General features: G+C 43.4%; 1 protein-coding gene across 3 annotated transcripts in view; it reads left to right on the top strand.

Moving 5' to 3' along the window:
* The window catches only part of LOC119858359 (E3 ubiquitin-protein ligase MARCHF8), a 202200-nt gene that overhangs the window by 125941 nt on the left and 49074 nt on the right, over positions 1 to 27185 (top strand). For all 3 annotated transcript variants that reach the window (XM_043519087.1, XM_043519088.1, XM_038408785.2), the window contains one exon: positions 11426 to 11476. In XM_043519087.1, the coding sequence (XP_043375022.1) occupies positions 11426 to 11476 (51 nt within the window). The remainder of the gene's footprint in view (positions 1 to 11425; positions 11477 to 27185) is intronic.

The raw sequence follows: 27185 nt of genomic DNA, 5'->3' as shown, positions 1-27185 counted from the left end.
CAGAATAAGGAAAAGAATGCAAGGGTCACCAGGTGGTTCTTATCCCTCAAACCATTCCAGTTCTGCATATGGCACAGGGCTGGATGCCACCATGGCAATGCTGATGAGCATACTGCCTGGCATCCCAAGTTGCCCAATTCTATGGTGTTGAGCAGAGGGGAGGGATATGTGACGGGGCAAGGCCAGATGGCTATAGAAAAGTAGTGGGAGACAGATATATTTAATTCCAGGCTAAACAAATCCCTGGTACCAGGTTAAGTGAAATGGAAGCTGCTCCAGGTCAATTAAGACACCTGGGGCCAATTAAGAACTTTCCAGAAGGCAGGGAGAAGGCTAGGTTGATTGGGACACCTGAAGCCAATCAGGGGCTGGCTGAAACTAGTTAAAAGGCTCCCAGTTAGTCAGGTGGGAGTGCAGGTCAGGAGCTGTGGGAAGAAGCTGTGCTGTTGGAGAGGCTGAGTAGTACACACCATATCAGGTACAAGGAAGGAGGCCCTGAGGTAGGGGTGAAGTGGAGCTTGAGGAAGAGAGGGCTGCTGTGGGGGAAGTAGTCCAGGGAATTGTACATGTCGTCATGTTTCTAAAAGGTCAGCTACCATAGCTGATACTATTAGGGTCCTTGGGCTGAAGCCCAGAGTAGAGGGTGGTCCCGGGCTCCCCTCCGCCCCACCTTTGCCCCGTTTAATCACTGAGACTGGGAGACAACAGAGACTGTGCAAGGAAGGATAACTTCTCACCTCCCTCACTGGCTTATGATGAAAATGGCTTAGTAGACTGTGACCCTTGTCTCTCGAGAAAGAAGGGTTACGTGGAGGGTTACAGTGAGCCTCTGAGGCTAGCAAAATCCTCCAGGAAATGCGGGATCCACAGAGGCAAGGACAGAGCTTTGTCACAATATATTCACATAGAATTTGCCTTCCCTTTGGTGCCTGTCTGCTCCTTTCTTGGGAATAGGAAACATACCAGAATTTACACCAATCCCATCTCCTGAGGGCTTACCCTGACAAGATCCTTGTAAATGTCACTATAGTATCTCCCCACAAGATAAGATACAGTGGGGAAGGTGGGAACATGATGTACATTCATGCTAGTGACAAACTTCAATTAGCAGGCATGCTTTTTATGGAAGCAGGATGTTTATTAATTAAATCAAAGCTGGATGTTGAGTTCCTACTGTAATGCTGATCTAGCTCTGTGGGAATCTTTTGGTTGACTTCATTGGAAGCTGAATCTGGCTATTAGTGAGCAATATTCAAGAGGTAAAAAATGGAAGATTTCTAGAACTCTGGTTTTGTCATTCCCCTTGACAACAGTAATATAAATAACACACACAAATCCAGGCAGATAAAGATATATTTATCATCACTGTTTCAACCAAAGAGTTAGGAGCGTTGTAATTCACCACAATTTCACCTCACATGAGTAATAGGCTCCAAACATCCCTCCTGCATGAGCAGCAGTGCCCATGTCTCTGCTCTCCATTGTACAATGTAACATTTATCAGACAGTCTTTCATACAAACTGTAGCCTAGAACTCTTTGCAGAATAACTGGGGTAAAATTCAAAGACATGATCCTGAAGGTGTTCAGCACCAGCAAGTCTTGTGGGAGATCTCCAGGAATTACAGGTTCTCTATCCCTTCCAAGGATTGCACCCGAAGTGTGGGATATCCCTAAATCTTTGTACACTGGGAGAAGGGGAAGACGCTTATGAGCACATGTTAAATCCTTAGTGGTAACATGGACTTTTGCCATTTTACCCCATATCAGATGATTGAATTAATAAATATATTAATAAATTAATATCAGAGGGAAGTGATGCATGAGGAATCACTATTTTACACACAGAACAATCGTTGGATGGAACTAACTGTTCATCAGGCTAATTTGTTAAAGCAAGAGCAGCAATGGGTTTTGAGAAATACATCACCAGTTATGTGCCTTGTTAGGACAGAAGCAGTGGCAGGTCTAGGGCACAGTTTTGGATGCAGCTCTGTTACTGTCTTTAACAATCTGCAGGATGGACAGCACCTCCTCTTTCCCCACCAACTCTTGCCACTGCGGACGTAGGTTCTTATCTTGCCCACACCAGTTGTACAGCAATACATAAACTCCCCATTTTACACAGGTGCAAGTGAGAGCAGAATCAGGCCCCAGGCGCCTAGAGAAAGAAAATCACATTTAAAAGACGAATAACTCTAATGGCCAGAACTGACTATTATGATGATCTAGCCCAGCCTCCTGCATAACACAAGCCACTTGCTCCCAGCAGCCTGCATTCTAATAGACCACACCATATCACTGGCTGCAGTAGTTCTACTTCCTGCCCAACCTTAGAGGAACCTGACGCCAGGTGTGCAGTAGTGCTGCTTTTGCTGCTAGCTTAGTGCTGTTGTGCAAGGTACTTTGTCCTGCCCGCTGATAATCAGCATTGTACAACTACCAAGGCAGTTCCTTTCATTTATTTCTCTTTTTAAAACACCTTTAAATTCCAGGACTTGCTGTGTTTTTTAGAAAGTTCATTTGTTCGGGTAAATATTCGTTTTACACCTGAATTTCCTGTATAATTAATTAGCCTGGAATTCAGAGTGATTCTATTAAGATTCCTCACTTCACTGCTCATGTTTTCTTGCTATTAACAATTTTATTTCTCAGTAGGTTCTTGTTACAATTTTTAATTACATTACCCTTTAAAACAGAGGATTTACATTTTCTCTTAAATTAGTTTCCCTTCCCCCCAGAACAGTGTTTTATTGGATTTGGTTTATTTTTTAAAAATTCAGTGTGGGTCTTCTGATATTTTTAAACATTAGTCCTCTTTATTAACTCACTGATTTTTTTTTTCAAACTATTGAGCTAGAAACGTGTTAAACGTGCTTAAAAACACTTCTGAACATTACAAGCCAGATTTTCACAGAGGCCTCAATCCAGGCTTTCTGTGTGTGCAAGACAGAATCTTTGGGCCCAGTTTATCCTGGCCTACACATTGTATAGTAATTGACCCCACCAGTACAAAGTGGGTATAGAATGTTGCCAGATCAGAATAGGAGCATTTTGCACATATTTTGTCTTGATATAGTTCATTGTTGACCTGCAGAATGACTGTCTCCTTAATATGTAGAACAGATGTTCTCAAACTATGATCCATGGATCATTGGCAGTCTGCTGAGTGCTTGCTGGTGGTTTTCATAGAACTGGCTGGTCACATAGTGCTGACCCTTTCTTCTTGTTTCCATTTGCTTTATCATATTTTTTAGTGGTGTTTAATGTCTTACATGCACAACTGACATTGGGAAGTATTTAAGCAATATAGCTGCAGCAGGGATGTCGTGAGCACGTGGGCCAGATGCAATCACAAATGGGAGAGAAGGTAGTCTATTAGATGCTGTCTATTAAGATGTGAAAAAGGTATGAGAATTCTTGATCTATGATAGAAAAGATCTGTTAGTGCAATCAGTCCATCCCACTGCCAAGCATTGTTTTCTATTATTTTTCAGATAATTTGCCCAGTCTGTTTTAAAATGTCCCAACCAAATAGTCTTCCACTGTTCCCTTGTGAGGTTATTGTACAACTTAGCAGTTTAATAGTAAATTGGTGGTCTGTATGCACACATCCCACTCATGTTTAATTTATACACCAATTGTGTCCACATTTTCCATCCTTTACAGAGACAGGTGGTAGCGTGCAAAATAGTCCACCTGCCAGAGACTGCATATGCAACATTAGGCACATGCAGGGAGAGGTCATGTTTTGAAAGTTTGGCCTGGCTACAAACTACCAACATCTGCTGGCAGCTTGAGGAATTTTAAATTGCTGGTTTCCTAGAGGGTTTTTAAAACTGTGAAAGTTTGAAATAGTTGATTGCATCACTTAGTGGCTTGCTTTGGCGTGTTGACATGTGTAGTGTACCATGAGAATTACATTAAATGTAATTACTTTCCAAAAGATAGAATATGTCAGTCCTTTCAATCATCTATAATTACTGACTTGTGCTGCACTATATCTCTCTTGCCTGTGTTAAGTACATGAAGTTGTGAGTGGCAGTGCTGTTCCAAACACCCAGGTAAGCTTAATGTATATTGATTCTGTCGTAATAAAGGAGTATATTTTTGGATCATCTCCTTTGTAGTTCATACTTTTTGTTCCCCGAGGGGAGGATTCATTTTCTGTGTGGCATCATAAGGAAGTGCTCCCAGTTTAGGCATGCTGTCTGGCAGAAGAGAGAAAAGAGTATCTATAGAACTTCTTGCACATGCAAAGTCTTTGCAGTTTAGTTTCTTTGTATAAACTAGCCACATACATGTGCCCACATTAAAATGAATGTAGTGATGGTGAAATGTAACAGATTGACAATCCAGGAAACTTTTTGCAGTGTTGTTGTAGCCACGTTGGAAACTGAAGCTTTGATTTATCCTTAGAACAGGCAGCATCAGTGCAGCGTGCGGGAAGCTTATGCCTAGTTCTGGGCTGAACAGTCAGGAAAGGGGGCAAAGATCAGAGGCTCACCATTTCTCGGGGAGCTGGGGCATGCAGGTTACCCAGATTCATCTGAAATTCCTGCGTACCATCTGGCAGTAAAGTAGAGCAGCACAAACTAAAGGGAAACTATAGTTTTGGGAAGGTGACGGGGATGCAAATCAAAGCTGTGGTGAATAGGGGCCTATTGAAGTCAACATTGTCACAGCTTGGCCCAGTCCCCCCTTGGTCTGACACCAGTTGGTTGTGAGTGAACCCAGTTGGGTCTGGACAGAGCATGGTCACTGTTCCTAACTCTGGGTCTCTAAGGCACGCTCACAGGTGCCAGCCTTCTTTGGGATATGGGGCTCTGCAGCCTGGCCACCTGACACCCCAAAACCAGTGCCTCTGCCCTGGTGGCTTGTGTGTTCCCTCAGATTCCCATTTCATTGTGGGTGCTCTGAGCATCTTGATTAACCCCTTCAGCGATGCCATGGCAGCCAAGCAAGGAACCCAGGCTTAGTAAAGGGATTTCTTAACTACAGACACTGTTACTCTCAAGAAAGAACTAGATGGTTACAGATCTTTGTAAAATAACAGTCCTGAGATTCCCCTCCCATATCTGATCTCACCTGTTCTGCGAGTCCAAGAGCTGATCAGCATTTTAGGCCAGGTAGAGTCCCTCCTGTCTTGTGTCTCTCCAGCCTCATCAACTGGTATGTGGCAGTGGAGATGCCATCTCCTTAAATCCATTTTATGACCCTGTTTGCCTTGTACCCCAGCTGGAAAATTCCAATCCCATTGATGCGAGTTGCACACAGGGGAAAAAAAGTTGTGCCCCTGAGGCGGGTCGGAGCTTGAGTCATTCAGAGATGATGACCCTTGATAGCTCTCTTCTTGATGGTCTTCTCTGAGGTGTCCCACACCCCTCCCTGGCAGGACAATGTCTGGAATTGACTTACTGACCTTGTTCAGGTTAAGTTGGCTTTTCAACACCAAACATAAAATGGAAAACGGGGTCCAAAAATGTAGGTCACAAAACAAAATGGAGTTCACAGTTTGATACAGACATATCCCACCCTGTCACGAATATCACACCCCCAGCTAGCAATTTGGGGGAGAGGAAGACAGCCCCCTCCCAGTAATTTCTGGAGGAGGTGAGGTGTTTAGGCCTACAACCATTCCTGTATGCTATTCCTGGTCTCTCTGGAACGATTGGAGGTTATTACAGTCTGAAGTCTGTGATGTCCACAATCATCAAGGCAACTTAAAAAACAAACAGATACAAAGTAGGCCATACTCCCATGCTCTGATATAGCAGCTGTTGGTGGTAATATATTAGCCAGCTTGTTTTGTGACCCAGCTACTATGCTCTTTAGTCCTGTCAGAGCTTTCTGATGATGCTGTGACTGAAAAAGCAAGACTAAGCCCAGTAGATATGATGCAAAGTGCTATTTTCTGCTGAAGTAATAAAATGTTGAATTCTATCAAGTCACAACATCCTAGTTCAGGCAATGCTGGGAAACCTTTCTCTTAATTGGAAAATTCATTGGCTTTGACAAAATGATGAAAATAATGCACACATCTCTTTTCCCCCAACACCAGTTAAATCAGATAATTAGATGCATGTATTGTCTTGTTTTCTGCTGTTCAGCTATAAGATTGTAATGTGAGATTTAAATAAATGCCGGAAAATACTTGATATGAAACATAATTACAGTAAGGTATATTTAGGGAATAGTTGTGATAGGGAGATGGTGCAGGAAGTCTTTCCTTCCTCTTCCTTGCCCACCGAATGGGGAGCAACCAGACTTTTGGTGCTTGTGCTCTCTGAATCCCATTCCCCTCTCACTTACTGATTTCACACAGGTGTGTTTCCCGTAACCTCCTGATTCATGTCAGTATAACTCTGAAGAGAATCAGGCCTGCTGAGAACAAGCAGTAGGGAGTCAGCACAATGTGGGGAGCTCAGCAGCTCCTTGTTATGCAGTATAGCAGTGGTTGCTGCTATTGTATATGTTGTCACACAGCAGCCCCCTGCAATTATCCCTCCTCCGTGGCTGGAATGGGCCTGATTATTATTATTATTATTATAATAACTTTTGTGTTACTATAGCATCTAAAGACCCCAGCCAGGATCAGGTTGTCCTAGGTTGTATCATTGTCCTAGGCAATGTATAAACAGTGAGAGACACATCCAGCTCAAGAGCGCTGACACAGTAAATAGGCAAGACAGACGAAGGGCAGGAGGGGAAACAGGCACAGAGAGCGGGTTAGTAGCTCAGCCAAGAATAGACCCCAGGACTCCTGATTCCCCATCTATTACTATTACTAGTAATAGTAGGGAAACAGGTCTCTAAATCAGGGAAGGGGATGGGGAAAGTGAATGTGAGGACGTCCTGAGAGAAGCAAGCCAGGGCAATGGTGGCTGCACTCTTTGTGCACACTAATTCCTCTGTCTCGGTCCTCCAGAGCCAATCTCCAGTGGAGATCTCAGAGGAGCAGCTGGTTTTGGCTGCAGAGAGGCTTCTGCTAAGTTTTGCTGCATTTGCTGCTATTAAACTATGTGGATTTTTGAGTGTGCCTGCCCAGTGGCTTTACTACAGTGGGATGAATTTCAAAAGGCAGGATTCTGTTATCCCATATGGAAGGGCTGACCTGGACCAGAAAAAAAACTGCAGGCTCCTTAGTGGGTGGTAATTGTACAGCGAACAATCGACAGATGCTGTATTTGCCTGACCTAATGCTCTTCCTGCATTAGAGATGTAATCACCAGACTGGAGCATGTCTTGCTGTATGAGGAAAGGGCTCTGAAAAGGTCACTCTAACGCCTTTTTCCTACACGATACCGTTAACTGGATATCATCTCAGTCTTCTCACTGATGACCGTTTTAATTTGTGAACAACTCCCATGATTCAAAGATGAACGTACAATCAGAGGACTTATTTGCTCAGAACAGAGCAATCCTTTATTATTTTGATTCCCTGGTAACTCTCTTATTATCTGCTTAACGTTTATTTTCTTCTCTCAGCTACAGTGGTTGCCATTTAAAGTCAGCCCTCACCAACAGCTATTTCTGTGGTATCACAGCTATTTTCTATTTTAATGATGGAGAAACACAGCAGTTCTTTCATATACCACCATGTGGTAACATCGGCTCTCTAATGGCAACTGCTGTGCTTTTCCTTAATGATAAGATTTTTATCATATTTTTTTTTGGCAAAGAAAACCAAACAGCACAGCTAGTGTTATGAAATTTCTAATTTAGAGGCACTTCTGTTGCTGTTTAACGATCAAAATCTTTTCAGCACTTTTGATAAATGGAGGAGATAATGCTAGAGTTTCTTCTTACCAAGCCGTTATGTGAACATTCATGATTCAGCTAAGCCCCATGTGGTAAAGAGCAAGTTGTTCTTCGTGAAACGAGCTCTAACACACTGAGATGGTTTAAAGATCTCTGTGTGTATATAAACTGACATGTGCAGCAGTTGCATAAAAAGTCTCTCTGATTCAGTGTGCTTATCTCAAGACAGCCTAGCATTGCAGTGATATTCCAACTAAAGCAGGTGTGTGCTAAGGAGCTAACACTGGAGGTGTAGGTGCATGTGTGGTGTCCATGTAGTGAATAGGAGTGCACTAGAAATACCATAAATGAATTTTTTTGTGGCGCGGGAGTGATGTTACATGAAGAAGATAAACATTCCCATTCAGTATTTCATAAGGAATTATTCACCCAAGAGCGTTTTATGTTTTTTTTTAATTACAAGATGATTCTTTTAAAATAACGGTACTAATTGTACTGGCCGGTCTGAGTGGTTGAAGCCCTTTATAGGTATGTTCTCTAACAATACATCAATAAAGATAATTTGAGCAGCTGTGTCTCAGCTGCTCAGAGCATCCAGAAGATAAAAATCACAATCCCAGGAATTCAGCAGCAATTTTAGTTTCTGTGCTGTGGGTTAGAGCAGATTTTTCTCTGCATCATTTATCACATTGTGCACATATGGTCCCTGTGCTTCATCCCATTCATTCTTATTAAATTTCAACCTATCCTTTTCAACACACCTGAAGAAGAGCTCTGGGTAACTCAAAAGCTTGTCTCTCTCGCCAACAGAAGCTGGTGCAATAAAAGATAGTACCTGACCCACCTTGTCTCTCTCTTTTTAACACAGACATGCCTGTGTATTCAGTAATGATTCCTAACTTGGAACCTGCTGAAGGTAAAGAGCGGAGCACAGAGTTAGCAAGAAGAAGCTTTGATCATTTCATTTTGTCTCTAAGGCATTTGAAATCCCAGCCCTAGTTTTTAGGCTGTCAGTTGTGTGGAGTTATAGATGGTGTGCCCCAGGCAGACGTTCCCTCTCAATCTCTCTCCCTAACCCACATGATCTTCCTTTACTTCCCTCTATAGCGATGGGGTTGGAGGTGAAGTGAGTATAACCTCACAGATTATGTAACTCTCCCCATGCTCACTGGCCTGTACCATTCTCTCTTCAGCATAGCTTGTGAGCGTGCCCCCCAACTTGAAGCCTCATCCTTCCTTCTTCTGCCATCTCTAGTGTCAGCGAACTTTCTCTGTTGCTGTAGTCACGTTTCCTTTTGATGTGGTGGTGAGATTTGATACCCAGCCACATAATGCAGTGCTTTCTTGCAGTAGCACAATCCAAGGTTAACTTCTCAAATGCCCCCGGTATCAGTCCTCTCTCATTGGCTGCTTGTTTCTCTTCCTGTTCCAGAGTTTCCAGGAATACTAAATCTGCATGTAATAAAAATACTTCTCCAACTCTAAAGCCAAATTCAACCAGCACATGCAACTCCCATTTAAGTCAATGATGATTTAGGCCCAGTTATTCCAGGGCTGAATTTGGCCCCTGCTAATTTTAAATTTGACCGTCAGTAGCCTTCTACAAGACCTCGGTGGCTTACTGATTGCCACTTCATTGTAAGAATGTTTATTGCCATGTAAAAGAAATAGCTCCTCCTTCCTGGTGTTCTAACTGCTACATGGAGTAACATGCAGATCTTGGGGAGCTGAATACTGTGCTCTGTATATGCAAGCATTATGGTAACCAAGCAGCTGCCTCTTCCTGCTCACTGCTTCCCTCAACTCCTCCCCTGCCAAACAGGCATGTCTCATTGACTATGGAGAGCATGGAAGAGGAGTGGGTTGCTGTCTCCCTGGCACGTTGTCCCAGCTGGATGGAAGGAGGGAAGAAACAGCTGCTGGTATTTAAAAGCAGCTCAGCCGTTGCTGATGAAATCTTGTTGCCTGTTTCTCCTTCCCATCTCCCAGCACAGAGCTTTTGACCAGCACTAGGCTTGTACTCATGGAACCGGCCTCCTGAAGCATGATGGTGTTAAAGTGTGGGGTTAATGCAGGCCTGTAATCCACACCTGCTGAGGGACTAACCTGACCTTACACTGGCTTGATGTGGAATTTGTCATTAATTGTCATCTTAATTGTAGCCAGTCACAACTGGCACCCTCCATAACATGCATGTAGATTTCATGTCTAAGCTGATCTATGAGTAGCTGAAATTGACCTGATTTATGTATTTCTATATTTAGGTTTACCTTTTTTCTTGGGTACAGTATTTAATGTCCGAGCCACCTGAATGGCCAGCATCAGTGCTGTCTGGTGTCCTGTTTCCTATCAAAGTCCCTTTTATAGGATATAAATGTGTCTCTTTGGGAGTGAAAAGCCACATAGGGAAAGTGAAACAGTTTGGTCCCTAAGGTGTCAAACAGAAGGGCACGCTTTTGGCAACTTTCGCACAGGACCAGTGGTTGTGGAAACTGCTGATAAATGTACCATATATTTGAGGGATAGTCTCAAACCAAAACACCAGATCTGACCACCCCCAAAGCTTGAGGAAGTTGGATCCTGATTTGCATCTTAACTTTGTGGATTGGCTTCATGTCTATTATTTTTCTAAAAGAAAAATTTCCCTGTTGGATTCCATCCAGAACAAGCAAGCGACTTCCTTGCCAGATAAGCAGCTGTCGCGGTACCTCGGCATTGAAATGGACATGCCCAATCTCTCACATGACTAAATCACATAACATTTAGAAAGTGGAATGGATGGGTGGAACCCAGAGGTCGCAGATACTATGGCGATGAGCACAATATAAATATCTAATGGTCAGATTGGCAGGCGAGGGAGGTAAAGAAGCTGAATAATGTATTCCCTAGTGGATACAACTGTATGGATACTTGTGGAAACAAATACAGCACCTGATTAATTTCAGTTACATGAAGGGAATCAGCAGATCTTCTGTAACTCCAGCTGTCATGGTGTTTCCAGCTCTGTGTAGCTCAAAAGCTTGTCTCTCTCAGCAACAGAAGTTGCTCCAATAAAAAATATTACCTCATCCCCCTCATCTCTCTAATATCCTGGATACAACATGCTGGCTACTATACTATACAGCATGGCTACAACAACACTGCATACATATAGTGTTTCCAGTGTGGTAATGCTCAGTGTTCCTGGAGAAAAGGCAGTTCTGTGGTATTTTGTATTATGAAATGACACGGATGTGATTTATTCAGCAGTGTTTTGTGACATAACTGGGAGCCTTTTCCTGAATAAGGACCGTAGGATTACTCCTGTCGTGGTTATAATTCCTCAGCAGATAAGGGGGTGGAGTTCCTTTCCAAAATAACTGCAGTACAGAAAAAATGACTTTTTGCAATACTAACTCAGAAGATAAGGGCACTATCTTAATATTCCCCAGTTCATGCAAGTCTTGTCTAGTTGAGTTCTGTGTGGTAATATAGCCATTATAGAGATGAAAGGGCCCAATCATACTCCCACAGGAGTTTGTGGCATAACTCAAATTGACTCCAATAGAAGCAAAATCCAATAAATATCTTCTGCTCTGGTATTTATTTTACTGTTAATATCGGGTTTAACACCTCCATCCAACAGCTCTCTGTCACTCCAGTGATCCTTTTCTGTTCTCTTTCAGAATGAGAAGGCTTTGGGACATTCCATGAGCCGTTCCAGTAACATCTCAAAGGTACGGTATGCAATGGATTATAGTCTTTGGTAAATTTTGAATTTGTGTGGTTTTCTTTGTTCAAACATGTAGGATATACATTCTGTAGTGATCAATAAAAAGTGCATTTATTATAATGGAGGAAGACACTCTGTCTAAAAATTAGAACTGTGGATAGTCTGTTCCTATGACGTACCCAGGGTACAATCTAGACTAGTGAGTAGCTGTGTCACCCCTGCCCTTAACCTGGGGTGCCCTTTACACTGCTTTGCTGCTATTGCCTCCACTCCTGTACTGCTCACAAACAGCCTCCAGCATGTAAGTCACTCCCAGCTGTTGCTGTGTGCACTTGCAGCCTGCCAGTAACACCCAAGATTTACCAGCCTGAATTACACTACAGGATGACTCACGCATACTCCCAGTCCCAGATTTTCTCCAGAAATGTACATCTTGTACTGCCCAGACTTCTCCTGGACAATACAAGCTCATATAAAGTCCATCATTTTATTAATAGAAATGATATGCACAGATTTTATTGCCTCAACTGAAGTTTCCCAAACACTTCAATTCAAACATGCTGGATTAGATGAAACAATAAAACAAGTTTATTAACTACAAAGAGAGAGATTTTAAGAGAATACAAGTAATGCGGCATAAAAGTTAGAAATGGTTACAAGAAAAATAGAGATAAAACACAACTAGTGCCTGATTTAACAAAAAGAACAGGAGTACTTGTGGCACCTTAGAGACTAACAAATTTATTTGAGCATAAGCTTTCATGAGCTACATCCGATGAATGCATCCAATGAAGTGAGCTGTAGCCCACGAAAGCTTATGCTCAAATAAATTTGTTAGTCTCTAAGGTGCCACAAGTACTCCTGTTCTTTTTGCGGATACAGACTAACACGGCTGCTACTCCTTCTTCTGTGTAATGGCTGCTTCCTTTGTTCCTTCTGGTGCAGTGAAATGGACAGATAGAGAGGAGGAGGTGGGGGGCCATTGGGGTGTCTGCCCCCCCCTTTTTTTTTTTTATAGTCCAGTCCTCCATTTGAGAAGCATCTCCAGCTGGGAGCGTGGCGCCGGGCAGAGGTGTGGACAGGAACCCCTGCTGTTTCTTTGCTAAAATGTAGATTTTTTGCCCCGGCCTCTTTTTCTGCCAACAAATAGCCACTTAGCAGGTAGTGGCCCATTGACTTTGTTTATACCTGGCTGAGGTGTCAGCTTGCCCTTTGTCTCAGAGGAACCGATTTGGCCACTCCACAGACTTGGAATGTGTTTTAGTGACACCATACAGTGGAATCTTATAAGTTTACATACAATGTTGCTGCACATATTTTACTAGAACACTAATGCCCTGCAAATTATGAGTTTTTGTATGATACCTCACAAAGCATTCCTCGTACAAAGATTACCACAATAGCGTGCAAGGGCTGACTACAGGGTTACGCCTGTCACAGTTCCTAATAATGGAATAGTGTTTAAGAAACTCATGCATGAAATGCTTCTGAAAGTTATTTCCTTTTAGCCTTTTCAGAATCTGGGATCTCAGCTCAAAGGGCTGGATTGCGGGTAAAGCCACAGATGGCATTAGGGGAGTGCAGAGGTGCCGTGCTGACTCAGCCAGAATTTCTCCTGGGATGGACAGGCTCGAGTCCTTCCCCCACTGGAGTAGCTGATACCAGTGGTAGTGATAGGTTGGATGGAGGAGTCCTGCCATTCAAGCAGTGCTAGGATCATGTCTGTGATTGGCCCTTACACAAGTGGAGTTGGAGAGCAGTTCCTTGCAATGTTTTCTTCCTCCTGTTCTACTCTCAGGGGCAGTCTCAGTGGAGACCTTTAGTATATCTGATGTGGCTGAATCAGGAGGTTCGGGTAGGTGGCCATTTAATATTTGAGTGCTCTGCCCTCTGCAGACGACACAGGAGAGATGATCGCTTCCCCACAGAGTTTACAGTCTAAGGACTAGATTGTCACTTTGCAGTCTGCCCTGAATAAGGGATGAAATGTAACTGCACCACCCAAGGAACAAACCAAGGCGGGAGCAATGATTCTGAGAGGCTTTACCAGTATCAGGTTGCAGTCCCCTCCCACCATACTGGCTCAGCTCTGCTGGTCAATGAACTGAGGCTGGGGGATTGGAGTCAAGGCTCTGCTCAATCCGTGGCCCTGCCCACCCACTCCCTGCCCAGAGGAAGAAATAGCCCCACAGAGGCGGCAAGCTCCATAGCCCTCACGAGGGTTGGGTGAATGACACCAGCCCCCATACTCCCCAGTGTCAGGGTGTTGTCAGTTGGCTTGTATGCGTGTGTTCTTTCTGTGTACTGTCCCAGCTCTGCACATATAGCTGGTTCAGCAGACCTCAATAGTGCTACCCAGTGTTGTAAAGTGCAGGAGGCTGGAATGTTGTTGTCCCGATAGTTCTGTTGTGGCTGCTTCTGTCCTTGGCGCTTAAACGTTATTAGTAGATAGTGCAGGAGATAGTTTAGCAGACCTCAATGTTACTCATAAAGGAAGACTACAGGCACACTTCAGTGGTGAAGGCACTTGGTCAAGTTTGTTGTCAACGAAGCACGATACTTGCTCCCTGGATCAGTGTCTACAGTTACGCTAACACATGTATGCTCGTTACAATGGACTCAGCTCAGTCAGCAGCAGGACTTTCCACTGCCCCCTATGCTGGACAAAGGCTTAAGGCAAAGTATCCCGACATTTATAGGCTGATGCAAACAACGGAAATATACAGCTACACACCACTTTATGTATTTTATGACATCTCTTTGTTACGTCCTTTGTTCCTGATACTTTGAACAAAACATCCCTATTAATCATTCTGTCAAACCATCTTGCATTAGATTGGGGTGTATCTGTACTAACCTTGAAATGTACAGTAGAACCTCAGTTTCGAACACCTCGGGAATGGAGATTGTTCGTATATTTGAAGAGAATGTTATGGTGGTTCTTTCAAAAGTTTTCAGCTGAACATTGACTTAATAGAGCTTTGAAGCTACTATGTAGAAGAAAAATGCTTCTTTTAGCCATCTTAATTTAAATGAAACAAGCACAGAAACAGATTCCTTACCTTGTCAAATCTTTTTTTATTAAACTTTCCCCTTATTTTTCTGAAGTAGTTTACGTTTAACACAGTACTGTACTGTATTTGCTTTTTTTCTCTGCTGCTGCCTGATAGCGTACTGCCGGTCCCAAATGAGGAGTGTGGTTGACTGGTCAGTTCATAACTCTGGTGTTCGTAACTCGAAGATTTTAGCTGTAGCTCACAAAAGCTTATGCTCAAATAAATTTGTTAGTCTCTAAGGTGCCACAAGTACTCCTTTTCTTTTTGTGAATACAGACTAACATGGCAGCTACTCTGAAACCTGCTGTATTTACGTAACTATCTAATACCTAATACACTAACAACAACTCTACCAAATTCATAAACTTATAAACATCTACTTTGATACTTGGTCTAACTTTAATTCATGGCCTCTGGTTCAGGCCTCAGATCTTGTACCCACTGCTCCAGGCTCTCTCTGCCACATTCCCATGCTTTTTATTTTTTTATGGGGAGGATGTTTACCCATCATCCTGGTAAAACATAATGCATGGATTGAATATGACCCAGTAGTCACAAACACAGTTTCCTGGCTGTTTTGCTTTACCCATCCATACATTCATGCCCCACATGTCTAATGGTCTGCATGTTCCCTTGTATGACCTGTGGGCAGTTTTCTTTTTCCAAATGTTCTTAGTTCCATATCGTGGGCCTGGGAGTATTAGGTTTGGGACTTCATTTGAGGGATGTAGTTTTCAATTAATTTTTAAAAACTGGGATAGGCACTATTACAATATAGTCTACAGTTTTATGTACATCAGGAGCAAAACGGAAATTTGGAATAGTGAAATCGCAATTGAGGCCTTCATATATAAACTTTTTAAAATTAGTTATTACACAGTACTCTACATCTATGTTATAGGTTGCCCTTACTGCTGGTTGTCACCGCTAAGAAACAATATTTCCCCTTTTGCAAGCACAGAGCTGAGTGTAGCAAAAACTTTTAATAAAAGGAGGGAAGTAACCCAGCATTAATTTGGGAAAACACCGCAAACGGGGTTCATAAACATAAACCATGAGCAAAAGACCCATCCCCAAGTAAGTTGTGCAGTGTCCTTTCTCCTCAGGTTCTTGAGTCCAGCAACCAAAAATCCCTTTAATGTGCCCGTCCCTTCTTTGCACCCCACTCACAAATGCTGACCTTGGTCAGTGCAGACCCAGAGTTCAGAGGTGCATCTGCAGAGTTCACCTCCCATCCTTGGTGGAGGGGGTAAGAAGGCACCTCACTCACTCCTCTGTCCAGGCACTCACTTGCCGCATATCTCTACCAGCTGCCCTATTGCCACATCTCTCTGTGGGACTCTGCTCTTGCCCTCTCCTCCACCCACCCTGCTGGCCGATCGCCGCACCTCTCTGCGGGGCTCCACTCTGGCCCTCTCCGCCACCTGCCTTGCTGGCTGATCGCTGCACCACTCTGCGGGGCTCCGCTCCAGTCCTCTCCACCGGCTGCCTTGCCACACCTCTCCACTGGCAGCCGATTGTCGAGATGGCTTCAGGCCCCACCACTTAACACAGCTATCAGTGATTTCAGCTGTTAGTTGGGGAGCCTTACTGCTGGTGCACACCAGGCAGTCTCTTGCATCAGAAAGACTGTCCCAAAGCAGGTCTAATACTCAGACCTAAGTATCAGTGATTTCAGCTCTGTGGCGTGTAACAAGACTCTCAATTGAGCCTAAATTAGCTCTTTTATTACACAGTGGGGAGTGGAAGGGTCAAATGGTGCCTAGGACCCTTAAGCAGGGCCCACACCACCAGGTACAAGTACCTGTCCTTACCCTTTCTCAACTCACTGGGTATTGGAACCCATGCCCCTTGCCTAGCAAGTGCTGTTTAGTTGAGCGTGAGTCCCTCAAGCGGGAAATGCCAAGTACAGTTCTGCTGCCCTTGATTCCCATCAACAAGGATAACAACCCTTTATTACTCCTGCCCCAATAACAAGGAGACTGGGGTCCAACACCAGCCAAAAGTGATCATTTGGGCAAGCAGTCCCATCATGCTGAGCACCTAGGCAGGGTGCATGTGCCCATGCAAACAAGATCAGCTCCTTAAGTCCTCTTCCACAGCTCATCATTAGATATCATGTCTAGAGCTTATTCAGACTCTGTTACATCAGTAATAAAGATTTAAAACCACAGGCACATGAGCTTATTTTGCTAAATAAAGTATCTTAGCAGAAAAAGCAATTTGATGCCTGCTAAATTGCCACTTGCGGATAGATTTCAGTCCATTGCCAAAGGCCTACGCAACTCCCTCTGCACAATTTAAGCCCCGTGTTAAGAGTTATAATAATAGTGGTAAAGCAGTACGAAAGTCTTCACACTGGGGCAAAGTTCTCCCTCGATGTGTTTGTGAGCAAGAGGCTGATTTTGAAGGTCTTTATATATTGCTGAATTCGGAGCAATCATTGCATACTGTACAAGTGCTTGAGACTAAGTCTCAAAATTGCTCCTGTTGCAGAATACAGCAATGAGTTTTTCCATGGAATTCAGTGGAAGCTGAATCAGTACAGAGGTGCACAAACATCTGCCAACACCTAAGGATATGCCTATGTTTTGAGCTGGGAGTGTGATTTCCCAGCTCGAGGATGCATACTCACTCTAGCTCTATTAGAGCAAATGCACTAAAAATATAGTGTAGTCACTGTGACACAAACTGCAGGAAGGGCTAGTTAGGGTCTCAAATGTGTATGTACTTGGGGTGGCTAGCCTGTCCTTCCACTCATGCTGCCATGTTTACACTCTGTTTGAGTGTGCTAGCTAAATAGGAGGTAGCGTGAGTCTGTCTCCTTGATCTGGGAATCACACCTCCAGCTCAGAGTGTAGACATACCCAGATAGAGGGACAGACAGATATGGGGTAACTTGGAAAAGCTGGCAGTTGTGCTTGTGAATGCAGAGCTGGACCCAAGTTGCAAAATTGAATTCCAGATGTAAATGTCCCCAAAGCTAGGAGTGATCTGCTCTGATGTTTTGGTTTGCTTATAATAGAGAGAGGAGCCAAGCTGCAAAGTTGAGATCTGGATCCAAAATTCCCCACAGTTCAGGGGTGTTTGGATTCAGGATGTTGGTTTCATGCCTCTTCTATTCACAGGAGCAGATTTTTTTCCCAATGATAGAACAATGGGTGCTGTGTACTGTAAGGATTGCTAAATAGGTAGTTCATACCACAGCACTTATCATTTCCACAAACTTGTAATTTCAGGTATTCAGTATGTTTCATTGTTTGTTATATTATTTAACTATTAAACCTAAATCCATTTAATGGCTGATGCCTGCACTAGACACATACCTATTGGAAACGAAACCAAACATTGTTTTTCTTTTTTGACTTGCACATCAGTGCTCAGTGCCTGGATCTGGTTTTCTTTGAATTCCAAGCAAAGTAAAGGTTTTCTTGGTGTCTCCGTGGTGACTGTGTTTGTTTCAGTAATTGTGGGTGAGTGTGAATATGAGATGGTAATGTATAGTTGCATGGCTTTTGTGGTTTTGAATTGGACATTATTTGTCCTTAGCAATCTTAACAGTTGAACAGAGCTTTCTGTATGTTTTGGTATTTTCAGCATCTAAACTTGAACTTTTGACGTTCTCAAACTCTCTTGGACTTCACTGGAAGTTTAGGGTGCCTTAGTAATGCCATATCAGTTCCTAAAGGCTACAGGGATCAGTGGGATCCTAAATCCTGTTGTCATTTTCACAAAGAGAGCTGTGTTATGAGCACCACTCATTAGCAAATGGACAATTCAGAAAGCGGAAGATTGCAACTTTTATGAGAAATAGTCACTATAACAAAAACATTTCTTAAGTAAAATTCTTTACTCTTCAAATTTTACAAAAGTCAGAAGAAAAGCTTATTTGGCAATTTTGAGAGCACGAGAAGTTGCTTTCCACGTTAATAGCCTTGATTCGATAGGCCTGATTCCAAGTTTAATGTCTGGCCTTGCAAAGGGCACTGTATTAGGCCTTAGGCATGTACTTGGGAGCCATTGTTTCTTAGTGGCTAGAGCACAGGACAGGGATGCAGGAGGCAAGGTTCTGTTCCCACTTCTGCCATTGGTCTGCTGGGTGACCTTGGACAAATCATTACCCTGCCTCGTGCCTCAGTTTCCCCAGCTGTAAAATGGGGATAATGATACTGACCTCCCTTTTAAAGGACATTGAGATCTATGGATGAAAGAGCACTATACATTATACTAAACAGGACCAGATTTATCAGTTTTACACCAGTGTAACTACGTGAGTAGAATTACTGACGTAACAGAGTGGTAAATCAGGCCCTTCGTATGCTTATAGGTCATTTCATGCATGTGACATTTAATTTATGGCTAGTGGAAACTTATTAGTAATAAACTGTTAATGTTTTAATCTGCTTTTCTATGTGCGGTAGTCAAATAATATACAGCTGATTTGAGACCTTGTCCTCATTGGCTGTAGGTTTCTAAATTATTATAATTAATCCTGAAGTCCCTCTGTACAGTACCAGTCACTCATGGTGTAATGCAGAGGTCCCCAATGTGTGGGGTATGCCCCCCTGGGGGGGGCTGAGGAATGTTGGGGGAGGTGGCTGGAGCCCAGGCCAGCTCCCCCCTGGAGGATGGGGAGAGAGTACCAACCTGCTCCGCTCCTGACCCTGGCTGCCGGCCTGGGGTCCCAGCTGTACCCCCTGTCTGCGTCCCCACCTCCCAGAGCCATGGCCCTGCTCCCGGCCCTGGCTCTAAGGGTCAGGAGGGAGGGGGAGGGGGCACAGACAGGGATAAGGGGAAGTGTAAGGTAAAAGTTTGGGGACCACTGGTGTAATGGCTCAGAACATGATTCTGCATTGCTTCTAAGCAGTTCCATTCTAGTCCATGCCTTGGCTGATACACACAGATGTATTTGATGTCTTGTTTTATGGATTTAAATGAAAACACTAAAGATAAAAAGTGTTTATTAGACTTGGAAGGATTACATTTTTATCAGTAAATGTCAGTAAACATCAATTTCACCATACACACACACAAACCAATATAAAAATATTTCAATCGATGATCATCAAAATATGGAAGATAGACAAAGCAAGAAAAATCCTGCCTGAGAACTTCTTAGAGTTTGATTTAAGGATATTTATTTTGTGTACTTTGACATGTGGTGTGGATTATTAGTGTTTTAACAGTTATCAAACTTTAAATTTTTGAATCTCAACAATTACTGTCACTATATAATTGTCTGATGCCCCTCATTGTCTGACATCCCCCTATAATTCCCCACAACTATGAAAATTTAAATGATAAAAATAGAAAAAAATGCTTAGAAATAAACATCTGTATTTGTAAAAGTTATTTTTAAAAAATCAAATTTGTCAAGCCTAAATATTATGCAAGGATACGATGGAAAGTGATAACTGCTCCTTTAGAGCCACAAGCAATGCATGGTATGATTCTGTAAAAGCTCTGATCCTACAGAGTAAACTTACTCATGTGCGTGCCTGTTGTAGGATTGACCGCTGGTTGTGTAAGAGTAACTGGGTTACAGAAGTGCTGCCTTAGTAACATGAAACCAGTGGATGTTGCATCATATTTGCAAGGACTGGGGATGGTCTAGTGGTTAGAGTGGGGGACTGGGAGTGAAGAGACCTAGTTTAAGTCCTAATTCTGCTGCTGATTTGCTGTGATATCTGGGTAAATCTTGTAACTTCTCTGTGCCTCAGTTTCCCCATCTGTAAAATGGCTGTGATCATGCAGACTTCCAAGAGCTGATTTTTAACAGTGAAGGTAATTAACGATTGAAACTTACCAGGGGTTGTGGTGGATTCTTCATCACTGACAATTTTAAAATCCAGATGGGAAGTTTTTTTTAAAATATATGCTCAAGTTCAAACAAGAATTAATTCAGAGAAAGCCTATGGCCTGTGTTACACCGGAGACCAGACAAGAAGATCACAGCAGGCCCTTCTGGCCTTTGGGTCTATTAATGTATATTGAAACAGCTCCAAATAGTGTGCAGTAAAGGCCTTGTCTTGCTGCCATTAGATTCAATGGCTCATTGACATCATTCATGCAGGATCAGGTCCTTAATGAGTGTGTAACCATAGCTTACTTTTGGTGTTATTAAAATAGGTAAAACCATCCTCCTGTTTACACAAAGGGCTAGATGGTGCCTAGGCATCGCTTCGTAGGAAAATGATACAATCTTGGTCCTCGCATTCCTGGTACGCAAGGGCTAGTGTAGTCTGACTCAGGGAGAGGATAGAGATTCCACAAAGGCAATGGAGGCAGCTGAGAGAAGAGACATGGCTCTACCATCCCTCCACATCAGCCGCCCATACTGACACCAGTACAAGGTCATACACTGAGCGTATAAGTGTCCTTAGCTGGACATCATCTTTGCATTAAACCTAGAGTATTTGATCTTTGCATGCCTTGCATCATCCATGCATGATCTGTGCACTTGTTCTGGTACTGGCAGCAGCATTTGGATGGCACAAATTGGAGCACTTGGGGCAACCCCTTATGAAAGAAAATGGCCGTGGTCTTTCAGGCCTCCACTATGCTGGTGCCCCCAGAAGCACTGTTCTTGCCTCCAGCACAGACCCTCTGGGCATGGCTTCAGGTGTATGTCCCCTCCTCAGACCTCCAACCCTAAAGCAGAGAATGGAGTCTAGCCACAGTCTTGTCCTAAATGGTGAAAAATTTGGGGTTTGTGTGTATGTTAGGGGGTCACATAAGCAATTTCCTTGTCAATCTGGAAAAAATGTTAAACTCAGAACTCTTAGAGAATGCTTAACCTGTATGAAAAGTCTGTTCAGATGTTTGATTCTTTAAAATACAGCTTTTAAATTTTATAGTAACCCAACTAACGCTGCAGATTAAACCTATTTATTCAATTATGAAATGCTCTGCTGCCTTTATTGACCCTTGTGTAGCCCTCTGAGTTTGCAGACACTGTACTGCATTAGAGCAGCCATGTAACTGAAATAGCAAACATTGCATTTGATCAGTTATGCACTGGGTCACCACAAATGTTGAAATGTATGAGAACAGAAACAATGCGCACGTCTCCTTCAGTGGCTCACAATTCTAACTGTTCTCTTGAGGCCCAGATCTAGCTGCCTGCTACTTATGCTTGGCATTATCCTAAAGTCTTGATTCAAAACCATTCACCATTTCAGGGGTGATGCAGTATAATAAACTTGCTACCTTATTGTGTGTCCTCCTCCCATGCCCACCTCTCCTATGTTGAGCTGGAGGGAAAGGATTGCGTTGTTTTCAGGAGGCCAAAGTCCCAGATCAGCATTTAGCTAGCAGAGGGTGCTGAGCACTGGGCTAGGGAACCCTGCCAGGAGCAGCCGAAGGAGAGCAAGGGACGAGGTGTGGGAGGAGCCTCACGTGGAAATGCTTGGGTTTGTGTAGCCATTTGCCCACTAGGGGGCGAGGCTTTTGTCCAGGCCCCTCTCTGCTTTCTCTGTACAGTATTTAGAGCAGTGGTCATCAACCGGTAGATTGCAATCTCCGGCCGCTAAAAGTCCAGTGGTGTAGCGGCGCTAAGGCAGGCTCCCTGCCTGCCCTGACCCCACCCTGCTCCCAAAAGCGGCCAGCATGCCCTGGGGGATGGGGAAGGGAAGGCATCTCCACATGCTACTCCTGCCTGCAAGCACCGCCTCCACAACTCCCATTGGCCGGGAATGGGGAATTGCGGCCAATGGGAGCTGCGAAGGCGGTGCTTGCAGGGAGGGCAGCGTGTGGAGCCACTTTTCTCTGCCCCAGGAGCTGCAGGGGTGTGCCCGCTACTTCCAGGAGCGGCGTGGGGCTGGGGCAAGCAGGAAGCCTACCTTAGCCCCGCTGCACCGCTTACCGGGAACCGCCCAAGGTAAGTGCGGCTTGGTAGGAGCCTGCACCCCAGCCCTGAGCCTCTTCTGGAGCCAGCACCCTGTATCCCCTCCTGTACCCACTCCTGCACCCCAACCTTCTGACCCAGCCCAGTGAAAGTGAGTGAGGGTGGAGAAGAGTGAGTGGCGGAGAGATGGGGGGATGAAGTGGGCAGGGCCTCAAGGAAGGGGTTGGGTAGATCTTGGGTTGCACTTAAATTCAAAAAGTGACCTTGTGCGTAGAAGGAGACCACTGATTTAGAGCATTCCGTTGAAATCCACTCTGATCCCTTAAAGTGAATCTTAGCTTGAATCTTTCCTTTTATGTTTTGAATGAAATATTAGCAGCAGTTCTGAGCACATTGAGCTAGTTAGGCCACCTAGAAGATGAGATGTGAATATTTGTAATAGGAATCAATATAGAGAGGGCCAGATTCCAATCTCACAGCTGTGTGTGTGAGGGAACTCAACTAACTGGAATAGAGTTATTCATGAATTGCACAGAATAAGTGGGCCAGATTCTGATCATTCCATTATCTTACATTAAACCAGTGTTGTAGGTCTTTGTCTAGAAATCACCTTTGATGAATAACTGCCAGCAAGCCAGATAGGAAAATAATTAAATTTCATGGAAGCCTCTTCTTCTAAACACAGATATCTAGTACCCTGAAATAAAGTCAATGGTGCACAGTAGTTCAAGGAAGGTTTTTACTGTACTTGTGATTGACGGTTTCTGACTTCAAACAAAGGAATTCTACTAATGAGACAATTAAATTAGGTCTCTAATGAAGTTAGTCTGTAAACAGTTTCCCTCAAATTAACCATAGTGTTTCACTTTGAAGTGTCTGATGGAGCCTGAAATGGCTGATGTAATATATGGAAATATCTCCAGGTCATCTATGTGCTGTGTCTTTTGTCTGGAGGGATAATTTTAAGGCAATGGGGATGCTCTCCTTTATAGTCCTTTCAGGGGTAATCTTTGAAAATGGTAATACTGGGATGGAAGCAAAGAAATCAAAAGTTCACTCTTTAAAAAAATGTAAATACTGTGTCTTTTCTGAAGCTCTGTACAGCTTTAGCTTTTGAGCAAGGGCACACTGTAAAGTATTAAATTTATTCTCGGGCTGAATGGAAGCCAGTGCAGATACAAAGCGGTAGCCTAAGCTCGATATGAAATTTTAAAATCCATTTCGGCTGTTCATCAGCTTGGAACAGATTTAGAAAAGTATATGAATATACACATGCACTGTTGCCGAAAGCTTTGGTGAATTCAATGAATGCTAGTCCATAGAAATGCAGTCCAGTTTTTCAGTCACTGAGCTTCTCTTGTATGCCATCAGATGACCAAGTCTTACTGAAAACAACTGCTACTCAAAAGTATTCTTTTCAAGTACCTGAGCCCTGGAAAAAGGTGGGTGTTGGGTTTGAATGTGCGGTTGCCTTTTTAAACAAACCTGTTTTTTTGTTTTTGTTTTTTGGTTTGGTTTTTTTTAGAACTAGTGAGACAGTAGCTGCTAAAGCAGGCAGGAAGAAATCTATAATGTGAAGATTAAAATGTTTGTATATTCTTTTTTTTTTCTGCCCCAAAGGCATGTAAGCTGGTGCTGAAGCGCCATATGATAATACGGTTACGTGTCGAATAATCCCCCAGTCTCTGGTGCTCTGCATTCAGGCATTGGATCCCCCATATTAACATCATTGTTTATGCACCTAGGAAGAGCATCTTCAAAAGGAAAATGTGGGGGAAGCAGCAGTGGAAGAGTAGAGTTCTCTCTCCTTTCATACTCCCTCCATCCAAGAAGTGTATTTTGAGGCCATTTTAAAGACAGAGGGTCCAATTCTCCCTCTGTAGAGTATGAGTAGCTCTCATGGACTTTAATGAGAGTTACTTATACCCTGGGAAGATGGTGACTTATGCCCTGGGAGATTTTAGAAAGATAAATGGCCCACTTCCTGGTGCTTTATAAGTGGATATCACCACAATAAGCTCCCTCCAGAATCCTTCAGTAGGGTTTCCTTTTGGGAAGCCTGAGTGGAAGCTGACTTCAGCCTGATTTCCAGTTTCAAGGAGAGTGCTTAGCCTTAGATGTGTAGATTGTACGGTATGGAAAGGAGCAAATGTGGAAAATAGTCTCCCAGTGACCCACTCCAGAAAAGTCTGTTACTTCAGAACCACTGCCAGGAGTACAGTGCAAAGCTGACTTCCCTGAAGGTTTCCAGTATATTTTCGCTATTTTAATGTAGTGTTTCTTTCATTAGATGTCTAAATCCCAGCAGGGCTTCCCTGAAAAGACAGGAATGATAGTCTAAGGCCATGGCTACACTACAGGGACTATACTGTCTTAGCTACGGCACCGTAGCTATGCCAGCATAATCCTGCAGTGTAGATGCAGCCTACACTGATGGAAAAGGTCTTTCTGTCAGTGTAGGAGCATCATCTCACTGAACTCATGGAAGCATATTTCCGCCTACCTAGCTGCGTCTGTACCAGGAGTTAGGTTGGCAAAGCTTTGTCACTCTAGGGTGGTTTTTTTATACCCTTGTGTTGACCTAAATTTTAAGTGTAGTCCAATCCTAAGATACTACTACTGCAATGACTTCAGAGCACACTTAGTAGATACTGATTTTTCTGTGGCAGTGGGACTGAGTTATTCCAGCTATCCTGCTATGGTCTCCTGTTTTAGTTCTTGACTGTTCTCCATCTCTGCAAGGCATTTATTCCAGGTACAGACTCTTCCGTCAGTACATGCTGGATGTAGTGCTTCTTACCACAGTTAAAAGGACCTATGCCTGATAGTAAGGGTTTACAGGACTGGACCCTGTGTTTAATGCTCAATCCGGCTACTGTACTATCTAGCACTATGGTATCTGAGCCCTTGAGAACAACCTCTCAACTTGCACTCCTATACCCCAGTCTACTTGGAGGCTACCTGTATTTATGTTGGCTACTCCAAGCAACGGGAGGGGAAGTCTTTGGACATATAACACTGTGCATTACGAGTTCTCCTTATTCTTTTTTAATTGCAGTAGCACCAAGGGACACCAACTGAAGATCGGTACCCATCATGTTAGGCACTGTACAGATACACCGCGAAAAGACACAGACCAGTGTTTGGGGCTTGAACCATAACTAGAGTTTTTCAGCCAATTTATTTGTGTATTTTGCTGTATTCAAATAAGCTGTGAATGCATTTCATACTCATGAAGGCGAGGCGTTGACAGCACAGGACTGAGCCAAGCAATTATGTTTATTCTGCAGTGGCTCCAAATAACTTATGAATGTATCCCTGTGGTTTAACACAAACCTTCTCTACCTTCCTTACTCATGAGTTGCTGCATGTTTCATGGTAATTCTTAGTACAGAGAGTTAGAATTGCTCATTGGCATTTAGAAATATGTTGATTGTTGTGAAGTTTGAAACCTGATGATAATGAGTCTAAATATTTCTTTGATGATCTGTCTAACCTTTGTATTTCTACTGTACTCATCACTGTGGCATATTACACTGGGGGCCAAATCTTGTAGCACTTATTTAGTCAAAAGCCCCATTGGCTTCAATAGGACTTTTGCCCATGAAGGATTCCATAGTCAGCGTAAGGATCCATGCGACTAGTACCCAGGTCTATAGCGTGTGGGACAGCTGATGTTCCCCCAGGAAGCCATGCAGAGCCGTTAGGCACTGCAGGCAGTACTGCCCAGAGGGACCAGAGCGAGCGCATCCTGCAGCCTTCGATTGGCCCATGCTCACTGTTTAACCATAGAGGATGTCCCAGGAAGTTGTCTGGGCAACTACACAAACTTCTGACTTGCTGCAACTCCAGACCTCACCTTGCTTTCTGAAATCCAGTTTCCGGCCCCAGTCTGACTCTGACCCTGACTCTCTTTCCTCCTGATTCCAGGGTAGTAACTACCTTTGATCTCCAGCTGTGACCCTGGCCTGACTATGACCCTGACTCTTGCCTCTTGATCCTGGCTCTAGCGATTAATCTGATCCCTGCTTGCTGACTACCACCTCGTGGGCATCCTTGCCTTGAGGACACCAGCCCAGCCATGACCAATAGACCAAACCATCTATACCCCATCCAGTACAATCAGGAGTTCAGAAGTTTAGAAGTATCACGGTGCACAGTGTTTGTTTTTTTTTAAAGGTTTTGTGAATAATCACTGACCTGGAATTCAGGGGAGCTGAGTTCGATCATTGGCCCTGCCATATACTTTCTTTGTAGCTTTCTGTGTTGCTTAATCTCTCCTTGCCTCAGTTCTTCATCTCTAAAGCAGGAAAGTAATGATGCTTCCTTTCCCTAACTCTTTGTCTGTATTTTTCCTATTTAGATTAGAGCAGGGAATGTTTGTATATCTATATCCATAGATATATACAGCACATAGCACATTAGGGCCCCATTCTCCATTCAGGCTTTGAGTGTTACTGTAACACAAATAATAAAAAGGACTAAGATTTTTGCCTATTATTGCAACTACATATGGCAGCATTGGCAGTGGGGGGAAAAAACTTCACCTACTTCCTACTACATTTTTAATCAATGGATGAATTACCCTGGGGCTGGATTTGTTTTTATCTGTGTCTTCAATGAGTAACTTGATCATTTTGTTTGAATATGACGAGCTGTTCTTTAAAGCTAGGGATAATTATTATTACCAAAGCACAGCCTAATGTGAGACGACAGTAACTGTATGCACAGTCACCTACTCAGAGGAGTAGATAATTAGGAATATTCCTTAGCCATAGCCAGATCTACATCATGCACTACAAAGAAAATGG

This window comes from Dermochelys coriacea, chromosome 7, assembly GCF_009764565.3.
Source record: "Dermochelys coriacea isolate rDerCor1 chromosome 7, rDerCor1.pri.v4, whole genome shotgun sequence".
Taxonomy (NCBI): Eukaryota; Metazoa; Chordata; order Testudines; family Dermochelyidae; genus Dermochelys; species Dermochelys coriacea.
The sequence above is the reverse complement of the archived record's forward strand: the minus strand, read 5'-3'. Positions and strand labels throughout refer to the sequence as shown.